Source organism: Apis dorsata, unplaced genomic scaffold (assembly GCF_000469605.1).
Source record: "Apis dorsata unplaced genomic scaffold, Apis dorsata 1.3 scaffold_625, whole genome shotgun sequence".
NCBI classification, from domain to species: domain Eukaryota; kingdom Metazoa; phylum Arthropoda; class Insecta; order Hymenoptera; family Apidae; genus Apis; species Apis dorsata.
In genome coordinates, this window is record NW_006263820.1 from 108,975 (window position 1) to 124,296 (window position 15,322).

Consider the following 15,322-nt stretch of genomic DNA (forward strand, 5'->3'; position numbering starts at 1 on the left):
TGTTAAAATATTTGACAATGTAAGTTTTGAATTTCATTTGCAAAAATGAAATAGAATTTAATTATGAAATTTTTTAACTTCCGCTAATTAAAAAACAAATTAGTAATATATATATATATATATTATATACATACATATATAAATTGTTTTGAAAACGAAATAAAAATAATGGAAATTAACTCTTCTTTCTTTTGTTTTTATTTTTTCTTTCTTTTGTTCTTAGGAGATAGAAGTAATTAATATGTGGAATGTCAACTTTGTTAAGGTGAGTGGACATCATATGCATCAAAAGAAACATAATTGGTTCCTGTTAATTATTCATGACGATGAATGATTAAAATGAAATTATAAACATATTCATACGTCACTTTGCCAAATTAGTAGATAGATTCAATTTCTCAAACAATCTTAAAATTTATGAACGGAAATTTTATTTGTAATTTTGAGAAATACAGGAAATAAATCAGTTTATAATAAGACAGATTATATGTGATAAAAGCATGACTTTATATATAATTATATATAATTATGTATAATATACATTAATGATATCTATTTTATATGTATATATCAAAAGAGATATTGGTTTCTATTAATCATGACGATAAATGATTAAAATGAAATTATAAATAGCTATTCATGTATCATTTTCGTTAAATAAATAAATTCAATTTCTTAAATAATCTCAAAATTTGTAAATAGAAATTCTATTTGTAATTTTGAAATGCAGGAATTACTTTATAACATCAAGTAAGATATAAAATAGATTACATGTAAAAGTATGATCTTTTTTTATTAATAATATATCTATTTTATATGCGTATATATTACAAAATTATTTGAATTTATTGAAATATTTAAAAGAATTAATATTTAAATTAGACTTAATATGCTTAAATGCTTAATTTTTTTTTTATTAGCGATATAAGTGATTAAATAAAAAAAAAAGTTATAAAGGATCAATTTTTTTTATAAATATTATATATAGTGCGATTTTTAAATTTTATTTTTATTTTTAAAAATTTTTTAATTTTATAAAATTACTGTATAAGTAGATTATATAATATATCTTAATTATTTTTGATTCAATTCATCAAAATTAAAATAATATTCGTTACATATAGCATAAAAAAAGTATTCAATTTGTTTTGATACAATTTAATGAATAAAAAAAATTACATAATGAAAATAAAATAAAAATGATCTAAGAAATCTACTTAAAATTTATTATAGCTATAAACAATAATAAAATTATTGAAATTTTCGAGGAAATAAATTACATATACTATATTATATATATTGTATATACTTATGTATATATATATATATTGTATTGCGTATCCTTGAAATCCTAATAGAGTTAAGAAGCTTTAATATCAATTCAATAGAAAATTGTGTTACTATGATTTTCTTTTTGAATTTGCAATTCTATGATAATTTGTGTACGGTTATAATTATTAAAGATATAAAGTGTAAAAATAAGCAATAATTAAATTTTATTCATCATCAATAATTATTACTATAATGTTATTAATATAATATATACGATATTATATAAAAACTTTATTTTAAAATTATGAAATAAAATTATGAAATAATAATTTATAGAATTATTTTTATATTATCTGATAAAATAAAATGAATTATTTACAATTTACAATTTACAATTTGTTTTATCAGATAAAGACATATTAATTTTATAAAACATAATTTTATAAAATATTAAAAAATTATATTTACAAAAGATATATAGTATATAAATATGCAACATATATAAATTTGACCCAATATATGTAATATATTTATATTTATATATGCATATATGTATAATATATATAATAAATATAATGTATATGTTATATAGAAAATCTTATTTGATATAAANAAAATAAATAAAATTTAAAACAATAAAATAGAAATTATTATTTACATATTAGGTGGTATTGAATCTCCAAAATAGATTACTTCATTATCCTTTTTATTATTAAAGCATTTATGCGCCGGAAATGCTTTGGGATTTTTTAAGGACTCCGTATATATCTTCACAGATTTTTGATGACTGCACAAATCTTCAACAAATTTAATTTTAAAAATGATAAAAACTATTAGTTAAAAATTAATATTTTTTTATGAACTTTAGTAAATATGAAATTTCAATTGTAAAAATAAAAAATTTTATCAAAAGTTATTATATATAAGAAAAAAATAAATATAAATTTTAATTTGGTATAATTAAATTTTTTGTTTTTTAAATTAAATGAAATTGTAAATATTTTTTATGAATGCGATTTGTAAAATAGAATTTACTTTGATAAATTTTAATCGTGAATATCACTATAATATAATATATAAGAATATGTGTACATTAATTAAATAATAATAATAAATTAATTATTGTAATCTTATTACAATTTTTCTGAAATTATATTATAAATATGTCTCATTTATAGTTGATATATATATATATATATATATCAACTATAATAGCTTATTTGTGTCATTTGTTTTAGAATAAAATATCCATTCCATTATTAAAATATATTAAAGAAAAACGACAAGATATGATCTGATCTTTGTGTCCTCAAGATAACACAAGTTGAATTTATTGAAAAGCATAACAGTAATAGTATACAATAGAATAGTATACTTTTTTGCAAAAAAGTATATATAGAATATTAATATATTCATAGGATATCTTTGAAGAATTTTCTAAAGATTAAAACAGACACAGGTAATATATAAAATCTCGATCAAAACTTGTTTATTTATTAAATTACAACAATTTAAAAGTTAGATAATCCAATGAGCCAAGAACAGAATATAATAAAGATACAAAAAATTTCTATATATTTCACTCAAAATTATCACTTTGATTTTTATTACTATTATTATCCGCAGTAAGAAATATTCGGATGGAATTTGAATGATTTTGAAAAATGCATATTTTGATATTATTTATTTTGTATGTTTCTTTTGATAAGCGGATGTATAAAGTCACAGGTCGTTTATTTTTTCAATACATCATATATTTTTTGCATTATTTCATGCAGTACAATATTTTTTATGAAGAAATATTAATTCAATATTATTTTCTAAAAATTATTTAAATTTTATAAAATTTATTACACAAAGAATATACAAAACAATATTTGTCCTTCAATGTCTACAATAAATTCACAAATTAAAATATATCCTAAATTAATAATTTTTAAGTATATTGGATTAATATTTTTGTTATAGAAAATGTTAAGCTATATCGAACAATATATCAAAAAATATAATTCCATTTTAGAAAATTGAAAGAAAAGGAAACTAAAATTAATTTTTATAATATCCATTCATAAAAAAATTAAAACACATGAATATGTATAAAATATGAAATGATAATATAGATAATGTAGAATATATATTTTTTAAAATCATTTAACTTCCATCTATTTCTTGTTGAATAATATTAATGGTAAAAATCAAAATAATTTCAGATAAAATATTTTTAGATATATTTCATTTTATCTAATGTAAATTTTAATTACATAAATGAATAAATGAATAAACTTTATCTGTTATTTTTGTATATCAATATTTATGTCTATTTTAAACTCTAGAATTTCTCCAAAAATGTCTCATAAATATATTAATACATTATATATGAACTATATATCTCAATAAATTAAAAAATAAACATTCTTCTAAAATAAATACTTAACTTATTAATTCAATTTATCAAATTCAGTCTATCAACTGAAAAAATTTTATTTAGAGGATAAAATTTTCATTGATAAATTAATAAGGAATGTTTTACTCATAAATTCAAAAATTATAAAATTTTAGACAAAGACAAATAAAATATCATATGAAATGAAATAAAAATCATATAAAGATAATATGTAATAAGTAATTTCATATTTCTGTTCATTTATTCTAAAAAATTAAAAATTGATCTTTGAATTCTTATTTTTTGATTTTTTAAGTATAAATTATAAAAATTATAAAAAGAATTCCTTAACTTCATATTTACATAAAAATATTGTGCATAAAGATAAAGAAAATAAGAAATATTTTTGTAACATTTATTAGAAAATGTAAATATACACATATAAATAAAACATACTAAAAAAAAATAAAATAATTTATACAAAATATAATTTGTATGATAATAATAGATTAATTATTCAATCTATGTCTTTAATTACATAGTAAGCGTATATGCTAACTGAATAAAATAATATCAATTAATCAAGCATGAAAAATCATAAAGTTTTATTTATATCAACAAATTTCATATGCATCAATTCATCATGCTTTGTTTAACATTGATAAAATTTCTTTTGAATGAAACATTATGTTTTAAAAAATCAAAATGAATAGTAATTGAATGCTAATAAGATATTTTTTGTACAAATATATTTGTTTATATTTTTTTATTACATATTTGTTTTTGCAAAAAATATTAATTTATTAATATTAATTTGTATAATAAATTCATTTATATTTTTTGACAAGAATACTTATTTAATTTTAAATAACGAAATATCTTAATCTTAAATAACAAAGAATTTCACTAAAAAAAAATTTTAAATAAAAACTTTAATAAAAAATCATATATTGATTCTGTCTTGATATTGAATCAAAGTCATGCAGTTATATTATTTATAATTTCTTCTTTTCTTTTTTTTTTTAATAATTATTTTCATTTATTTGCATTTTTTGATAAAAATCAAATTTTTTGATAAAAAACAAATACTTTTTGTTTTTATTTACAATTTGATTTTCTATTTTCAATAATCTTTATTTTAAAAGATGATCCTTATTATTAATTTTTTATCTCTTATATATAGAATGTAATTTACAAACTAAAGTCAAAGAATAATCAAATTTAATAATTTTTTTTTATTTTATTTATTATTTTATTTATTTATTTTAATAATTTAATTTTAATTTTTTAAAATAATTTTAGATAACAAGAAGAATTTCGTTACATATATTCTACATATTTCCAAAATTTTATAATTTTGTGACTTTATGAATTAGACTTTTTTTATATCTATTAAAAATTAAAGATCAAATATTAAAATATAATGAAGAAAATATATGATGATAATATAAAAATATGATATATAAAATATATGTATAAGGAAAAATGAAAAATATATAGGAAATTCACTTAAATGAAATTAATATTATTAAATTTAATATTTCTTTTAATCGTGATAATATAAAAATATCTTATATAATAATATATATATAATTGAAATAATATCAATAATTTATTTTTTTCAAATATTTCAAAGTCATCAATGTTCTTTTATTTATATGTATAAATATATATTTTTCTATCTCATTATAAAAAATATTTAGAATATCTTTGAATGATTGATTTTAAAGACCAAACAAAGAAGTTAATATTTAAAAATCGATTAAAAAAATCGGTTGAGATTTATTTATTAAATTCTAAATAATTTAAATTTATGTTGAAGCGAGATGAAAATACAACAAGACTGCTTTCAACTTCACTTTATCTAATGCAAATTTAAATTATTTATAATTTAGTAAATAAAAATAATATTTTTGTATATTAATTTTTGTTTTTTACAATTCAAAGATATTTCAAAGATATTTGATATATTAATAATACATGCATAACATATTTTAATTTTATAAAAATATTTCATGTAATTACTTACCTTTATCATACAGAGGAAAAATAAATATCTATATACATAAAAAAGATATTTTATCATTAATGATTAATGATTTACCATAAATGATTTATCTTCTTGCAATAGATGACAATGATTATTAAGCAAACAACATAATATATCTTTTATAAATTATAATCATAATCGGTTATCATCAGTGTCGTATTCGATCGCTTTTAAAATTTTCTATATTATAACGATGAGCTATTAGAATGACTTAACAACAAATTATAATCTACCTCTTCCGATGGTTGGAAGACAACCCGGTTGAGGACTGATCCCCTTGTTTGCATAAAAATCAACAGTTCCTGTATTGAAAGGCGTCCCATAAAATCCACCATCAGTGTGAAGGATAACGACGACTTTGGCATCGCTCGACCTGAGATGACACTCAGAAGGATAAAAGAGTGGAAATGCTGGATCTAATCCTATATTAGAAGATTGTTATTCTTTTAATTCAAGTTAATAATATTGAATAGAATTGAATACGTAAAAATAATAATATATTTTGTTATTGTATTTTTAAGAAATTCTTTAAGAAATAAATCTTTTGAGAAGCAATTAAAAATTTTTCGATCAATATATTTCAATTAAAAATCTTACTCTATATCATATTTATATATATTTTATATCGATATAACCTAGAATATATATTTAAATATATTTATAATTAAATATTTTTTTCTTAAGATAAAGTCTATAATTTTTTATTTTTATGAAATTTTAAATTTTTTATGCGGTCATAATTTTTAAATTCAATTTAATTAACATTTAACATATAAATATTTATTAATATAATAAATAATATAATATATATATTATTATATTAATATTAATATAATAATATATTAATAAATATATTATTATATTAATAATAAATATATAAATAAATATTTACTTATCGATTTATATATCAAATTTGAAATATTATCAATGAATTAGAAATTAAAATATATATGTAATATATGAAAAATTTTATGTATTTATTTGTTAGTGTTGTTCAAATCTATTGATATCAAAATTTGAGTACTCGAATATTCATTCAATTGAAATATAGAATATTCGGATATTTTAAATTCAAGTATTGAATCCGGTCAATAGAAGTTCCATTATTTTAATAAATTTATTTATATTTTGTTTAGTCTGAATTCAAACATACATATAAAAATATGTAGAATATAGCTTTATATTTGATGAATCATAGAAACAAATTTAAATTCAGATATTCATATTTATATAGAGAGTTCTAGAACAATCGGATAGTATTTATTTATATTTTATATTTAATATTTATATACATTATATAAAAGTTAATAATTTCATATCCTCTGAAAAATTATTTGTTACTCATAAATAAAAATTAACATAAATTTTCAAATCAGATATATACATAAATTAATACATAATTTTACTCTTATTTCATATTTTATAAAAAATCATAATTACTTACCTGTTATTCGATTAAGAATAATTTTCATGGATCGTCCAATATGACCAGCTATATGAGCACCCAAAGAATGCCCAATCACATGTAATTTATTCAAATCAATCAGTTTACGAAGTTCTGTCAAGGATTTAGCAACGAGTTTTCCTATCATAGGAACCATATTTGACACGCGAAAGTAATTAATATTAAATGCTATGTTTCCCCAATCAAGCAATATGACGTTTACGTCTGCCTTGTCTAAATAGGCTGTAAATATGAAACTTTTTTCAATCGTTTCATTTTTTCCTAATTTATCTCATTTTATATTGTGTGAGAGTAATACATTTAATTGGTGTCTGTACGTTTTCCATTTCCGAGTTCTCCAAGAATCCATGTATGTAAAGAATACTGTCTTGATCAGTTAAAATGGTATCGCTAATATTTTCTAGATTTGCGAGTATGTATGGAAAAAATATAGGATTTAAGCTGCTTCTGCAATTGTGAAAAATATTTTTGTATATAACTTATATATAAGCAATTTATTATAATAAATATATATATTATATTATATTATATTATTATATTAAATATAATATTACATAAATTAATATAATAATTAATATATTATATTATAATTGATATATATTATTAATATAATTAATAATTATTTCTAAATTATTTTAATGCTACTACGATATTTTTTGATATAAAGAAAGAAAAATAAGAATTTAGAATTTATCTTTCTTTCAAAAGATTTTTAAATAAATAGCTATTATTTGATATATTTATTTTAAATTTAAACAAATTATTAAAAATTGAAATCAAAAATTAAAAATAAATCTATTAAAAATATTGAATAATGACGTAAAACAGTTAAAGAGAATTAAATTAAAATTATGGATCACGATAATATTAAATAAATCATAACAAGTTAATCTTTTCTATTTAATTAATTCAAATAAAATTATGTACATTTTAAATAAAAAAGAAGAAGAAATATAAAGACATTGAATTTAACTTTAACATTCAAAATAATTTAAAAAAAACATTTATGTAATCATCATTTTATATTTCAAAACAGGAAACATTAGAAATAGTATTTATTAATCAAATTTATAATATTTATAATATTAAATTTTATATAAATTTTATAAACTTTCCTTTATATTTTTTTTATAAATTACCCTTTATAAACTTTCAGATGAATCTTCGTAACGAGAGTAGGATTATCTTTTCCATAACCTACACATCATAAGCAAATAGATTACACAACAAAAAATAGATTACAAAATATGTAAAAAAAAATTAATTCGTACATACACACTGCCTCAATTACGTTTTTATGAATTAAGAAAAAAATTAGAGAAAGATAAATATATATTTTTGACATTATTAATTTTATTCAAAAATGATTATAACACACATTTACACTATATATACATATATATATATTGTGATTCTAAAAGAACGTGCCTTCAACGTGTCTTGTTCGTAACATTCCTGCTTGTTATGAAATAGATAGGAAAATTTGTGCTATATATATATAAAGTACCCTCTCCGAGTAGTTGTCACATAATGAGTGAATAAAGAAATATAACATTTAAAAATCTTAATGATATATAATTACTATAATATATATATGTAATTACTATATTATATATGAAAAAATGAAAAATATCACTTATTTAATATATTCGATAATAACAGATATTTAATATATTTTCAAATTGTTATTAATTATATTATTTATATTGACATATTATATATACGTATTATGTTATCTAGACATATTATAAATTTAGATTATCAAATTAGAATAGTTTTTAAAAATAATATGTATAGATAGAATCGAAAATTAATAAAAACAAAAATAAATGCTAAAAAAATGATAAAAAATGATGTCTCTAAAAAAAACACAGCGTCGATTATTAAAAATATAATTTTTAATTAAATCATTAAATCATTTATTGAATAAAAATAATTAAATCAAATAATAAATTTTTATAAAAAATTTATTATTTTAATTTATATTATATATATTGTTATTTGCTTATTTATTTCAAATATACAGTACAAAAATTAAAATTATATTAGCACTCAAATTTTTATGACTATACACATTTACATATACATGATATTTATAAATAATAATAATTATAAAAAAAAGAATAATGAAAATATGAAGAGAAATATAAAAAATATTTTATTATTTATTTTTCCAACAAAGCCAAATTGGATGATATATTTTGTTTGTATAATGATGATATATAATGATGATATATTATACTTGTGTAAACAATAATTCTTACTATAATGAAAATGTATTATAATATTTGAAATTTACATAATCTTACTTCAAATTATCATTATGTTACATTACAAATTGTAGTATTATTAGATTTAAAATGATATGATTGCGAAATTGTCTGAAATAAATCTGCTTCAATTTTTTATGTTTTATTTTTTATTCATTCTCAAGTTTGTTTCAATAAAGAGAACTTTTAACTGTGTTTCTAATATTAAGTACATAGAAATAAAAAATCATGAATATTAACAATAATTTTGTTTTTAAACTATGCACTCAAACTTGAAAAATCATGATATATTAAATATATATATTAAAAATGACTCAAAGAATTTAGCACAAAACATCTTCAAATAGATTAAAAAAATAGCATAATTGTAAAATTATAATAATTTAATTGAAAGAAAAAATAGATTAAAAATCTATTTTACAATTTTCAATACTTTTTTATTTTTCAGTAAATTCTTAAATTTAGATATATAATTTTTTATGAAATTATTTATTGAAGTTTCTTTAAAAATCAAAAAATATATTTACTTTTTAAATATTTATTATTCTTACTTTTTAAATTAAAAAATACTTTTTAAAAAAATAAAAAGCATAAAAATAAAAAAAATAAGAAAGAAACTTAGAAGATTATAGAAGGTCGAATAATGCAAAGCACAATATAAAATTATATATATTGATTATATATAGATTACATTTTTTACCTTTCTTATTACAGTAACATTTAACAAAATATTTCCTTCGTTTATATTATTTTCTTAATTTCGAATATCAAATATTCTTTCGATCTAATTCTCTCAAAATATGACAAAGTTTTATTACTTCCGACAGATCAGTGTAGCAGTCACGCTGCAGCGAACTTGCTATAATGGCAAATGCAATGTTCGTTAATTGAATCTTCTAGGTCAAACGATATCACACGGGACGAAACGATTCCCTTTCGTAAGTTAGAGCAACGCGTGAATACGTGCGCTTAAGTTAGCGCAAAACATTGGCTATTAATAATATCCGGTAACGAGTATAGTTTAAGCGTGAATACTTGCATGTCTTTCTCGTATCAACTTATGCTCTCATAGGTTTAAACATCTGCATCTTGATATTGTGATATTATGTCAATTTTATTTTTATATATATATGGATATGTATACACATATCTATAAGATTTTATTTTATTGAATTATTTTATTTTATTTTATTGAATTATCATAAAATTTTATTAAAATTTCTTAAATTCTTAATTTTAAAATTCTTAAATTTAAAATTTCAAATCAATTAATAATATTAATGAATTGATAAATTGATAAATTATAAATTATAAATTATAGATTTTTATTTTGAAATTTTAAATTTTTGAAATTTATGAAATAAGATAATTAGATGATAAATAATTTATAAAGTTTATTTATTTGTTGCTTTAAATTATTAATTTAAACTATTATTTAAATTATTATTGTTATTTAAAACTATTAGTTATTTCTAATTTGTGATATAAAATTTCACTAAAATTATTAAATATGTATGAAAGTATATGTATTAATGAATTATTATATATTACATATCATATGAATTATATATATAAAGCAAAATTTATACATATATATATTGCAAAATTAAAAGAAAATCATTAATACTTCATATAATAAAAAAATGTAAAGTATATTAAAAATAATAATATATATATGTCTATATAAGGTGGAAAGGTAAATCGTTTATGTATTAAATACGTGCATTAACTGGGCAGCGGGATAAAATTTTTTACTTTTCAAAATTTCATCAAACATCTTTTTTTCTTTGAATATTTCATAATTGAATGAAAAAATATTTAAATAACTTTAAAAGAGTCTTTAAAATTTATAAAATGTATGGATAGTTCAATATGGATTATTTTTGATAACATTTTTTTAGGATATATAGTTGATATTTTCCAGTCTTTAACATATACATAATAAATATATACAAAATCTTATTTGAATCTATGATTAATTATTTTCTAAATATTATTCAAAAAATGTTTCAAATAGAATTTATTTTTTTTCAAAGATGATATACATAAATTATTTCTTTCTAAGAGCAGATGGTCATATATGATGATTAATTTTATTTTATTACATAATTAAATATATTTCTTAGTATATAATAAGATAAATAATAATAAATAAATAAGATGATTCTGTATGAAATAATTTAACTAATTCAATTATTATATTTGCCATATAATATATGTAACATATTTCCTGATTAATTGCTTTTATTTCGTTCGTATAAAGTAAAAGTAGTTTAAAAGCAGTTAAAAATTTCTATATTAAATAATGAAAGATATATACGAAAAATAAGTTATTATTTTGAACAAATTGTCGCATATATTGCTAAAAAATTATATAATTTATATCCTGTTCAATTAATATTCATTATTGATACTTTACAGATATTGATAATAAAATAATATAGATCGAGACACGCCTTTATCTTCTCTATAATTATTGAACATTCTGATATATGTTCTATAACAAATAATTATGCTAAAATAATAACAGATTTATTAGTGAATGAATCATTATATATATATTGAAAAAGTAATATATATTTTATGCTAATATATGGAAAAGTCTCTCTTTGATTTTTTTTTTTTGGAATATAAATTAATATGTAAAACTTTAGTGAAACAATTTTCGATTATTATTATTAAAGACTACGTTTGTAATTATTTCTTTATATTATGTAATTATAAAAGCCTGGAATAAATATAAAATATATATTTTATTATATTTTATATTAAAATTTTATTAAAAATGTATTTTATTATATTTAAAATATATTTTTTTGAAATTAATAATTTATTGAGGAAACTTATTATGAATGTAAATCAATTTAAATTTTATGAAATATGTAATGTAATATAATAGAATAGTCATTAATGATTTCAATAATTTTCAAAATGAAATTATATATATATATATATATATATATATATATATATATATATATATATATATATATATATATATATATATATATATATATATATATATATATATATATATATATATATATATATATATATATATATATATATATATATATATATATATATATATATATATATATATATATATATATATATATATATATATATATATATATATATATATATATATATATATATATATATATATATATATATATATATATATATATATATATATATATATATATATATATATATATATATATATATATATATATATATATATATATATATATATATATATATATATATATATATATATATATATATATATATATATAATATATATATATAATACATATATATATATATATATTATAAAAATATTTGATATTTTTTCTTTTTTTTTTTAACTATATATCAAATTTAAAATCTAACATTCACAATTCAATATTCGTCTAAAATAATAAATACTTTCTTCTTTTAATTTCTAGGAATCAATGAATAATTCTTAATCTTTTTCCTGATAAAAGATCTTCATAAGAAGATATCTAACATAATTTTCATTGCATCCGATTATCACCTTTAGCATCCGATATAATCCTCACAAAGACAAATCTCACGCGATAGCTAGGGATCGGTACCGCAATAAAATTAGGCTACTACGTATGTTATAATACCATGAAGATTTCTCACCTTCTTGCGAATTATTGTTAGTAATTCGCGGCTACGGGCAATACATTATTCATTCTTGTGGAGGGTTGACTTATATTCATCCAAGTAATCCTTGTCGGATGATCAAAGATTCCCGACCAGTACGCCACCATGGTGATAGCTAGCAGCAATGAAAGAATCAAGGACAATATATACAATTGCAAGATAATATCGAGACACAATAGTATATTAGTAAAGAGATAGTGAAATTGAAAAATTAAATATTAGAGAAATCTTTTTCTTTTATTTGAGAAATGTTACGATTGGAAAAAAAAATATTTATTTTTGTTTTTTATAGTGATTTTTGATCTATCATAATTTATAATAAGATCACAAAGTTTTTAGGAAGTCGTTGCTGTCATTTTTAATTAATGACTTTTAGCATTTTTTTATTTTAATGTAATTATACATTTTACAAAATTATTTTAATAATTTAATATATATTATTTAATTCAAACGCAATTACAGAAGAGAATTGCAATTCGAAAAATATTTAAGAAAATAATTTATTATTTATTTTTTCAACTCAGAATTAATTAGATTTAAAAATAAAAATGTTAATTATTTGGAAAGTTTTATCTTTATCTTTAATGATTTTTAAATATATTATAAAAATTAATAAATAATCAATAATTTTAAATATTATAAAAATCAATAATGTAAAAATTTTGAATAACATTTTCCTATAACATTTTAACTATCGATTAGCTATATTTTTGAGATATACGCAAAAAAAGATATTTATATAGAATATGACTTATTATATTTATATATGACTACTATATAGAATATTTATATATGATTGTTTGTTTATTAAACGATTGTTTATATATCATTATAATTTACAATTAATATCTATCTATAGTATACTTCTATAAAAATAAATCTGTTATGAATTAGAATTAAAATATTTTGAATATTTTTTCGAAAAGTTTCTGATCAATATGAAATTTGGAAGGGTTGGAGAAAAAAAGAAGTGAATATAAAATTTTAATTTTGAGTTTATTAATTTTTATATTATATTAGGTTTATGTGTTAGTTTTGATATTAATAAAAAATTCTTGGTACGATATATTAAATTCTATCTATAATTATAATCACCTAATCATAGCTGTCTAATATCAAATAATCGATAACATAATATCTTTATCTATAGAGTATTTCAAATAAAATTATTTTATTTTCCACATAAACATGATGATTATTCTAACATAATAGTCAGCACGATAGTAAAAAAAATATAGTCCAAATGAAAACTATTAAAATTTTCTTTTTTTATTTCTATATGACATGTTTATAATCCTGAATGTTTGCTGCATAGCAAAAGTATTTATTCATAACGTTTGAGCATTTCATTGGATTCCTTGGATTCGCGAAATGCAAAAATAAAATGTTAAAATAGTTCATGGATCGAAAACGATCGAAAATATGTTGATAATTAATATTTACAAAAGAATCTAATCGATTTCAATAATTTTGAAATATGTTGTTTAAACTCAATATTTTTTCTTATACTTATCACTTGATCTTTTTGGAGATATTTGCAAAAATCTACAATAAATTTTACTTATAGTATAAAAGAAAACCTCAATAGTTTTGCTAAATTTTGTAGAGATTTTTACATTTTATTTAAAATATTTTATTCAATTTATTATTGTTCAATTTCATTATATTATTGTTCAATTATTAATATTGTATATAATGTATATATACGTTGTATATACGTATATATATGTTGTATATATATGTTCAATTATAATATTATAAAAGTTATGACAAAAAAAAAATGAGATTAACTTAAATAAGCCATTTCTTAACAATAATAATGTTATGTAATTAACAGTAATAAAATATGATTAGATTATATTAAATTAGGTTAGATTAACTAGAGGACTCCTTAAAATCTCAAATTAATGTAAACTAATCTAATCGTAATTTATTATAGTTACGATAGCAATTCTATATAAACGCATATATAATTTCATTTTTAAATATTTATATTCAAATAAATGAAGTATAAGTTTTTTTATCATAATAATCATAATTTGAATCGCAATCATTCTATGTTTTATCCTTTCGGATAAAATGTTTATTAGTAAAAATATATTATTTATTTATTTATACATATATATATATATTATATTTATATAATTAATAATTATATATATAATATATATATATATTATATTGTGTTATTGGAATGAATT

General features: G+C 17.4%; 1 protein-coding gene across 1 annotated transcript; it reads right to left on the reverse strand.

Annotated features, from left to right (window-relative positions):
- Positions 1-1,926: 1,926 nt before the first annotated feature.
- Positions 1,927-8,632, reverse strand: LOC102671232 (probable phospholipase A1 magnifin). The gene is made up of 6 exons (XM_006621281.2): positions 8,446-8,632; positions 8,310-8,367; positions 7,469-7,617; positions 7,150-7,392; positions 5,939-6,127; positions 1,927-2,069 (listed from the first exon to the last, which is right to left on the reverse strand). Exons 1-6 carry the CDS (start codon positions 8,513-8,515, stop codon positions 1,927-1,929), a joined length of 852 nt encoding a protein of 283 aa, XP_006621344.2. The 5' UTR covers positions 8,516-8,632.
- Positions 8,633-15,322: the final 6,690 nt, after the last annotated feature.

What these genes read in the sequence shown, in the direction of transcription:
- LOC102671232 (XM_006621281.2), bottom strand. Translation starts at nt 8,515, where the DNA reads ATGTCAAAAATATATATTTATCTTTCTCTAATTTTTTTCTTAATTCAT. An exon ending in AAACGTAATTGAGGCAGTGT is followed by an intron (nt 8,368 to 8,445) that starts GTATGTACGAAT and finishes TATGATGTGTAG; the next exon opens with GTTATGGAAAAGATAATCCT. An exon ending in CGTACAGACACCAATTAAAT is followed by an intron (nt 7,393 to 7,468) that starts GTATTACTCTCA and finishes TCATATTTACAG; the next exon opens with CCTATTTAGACAAGGCAGAC.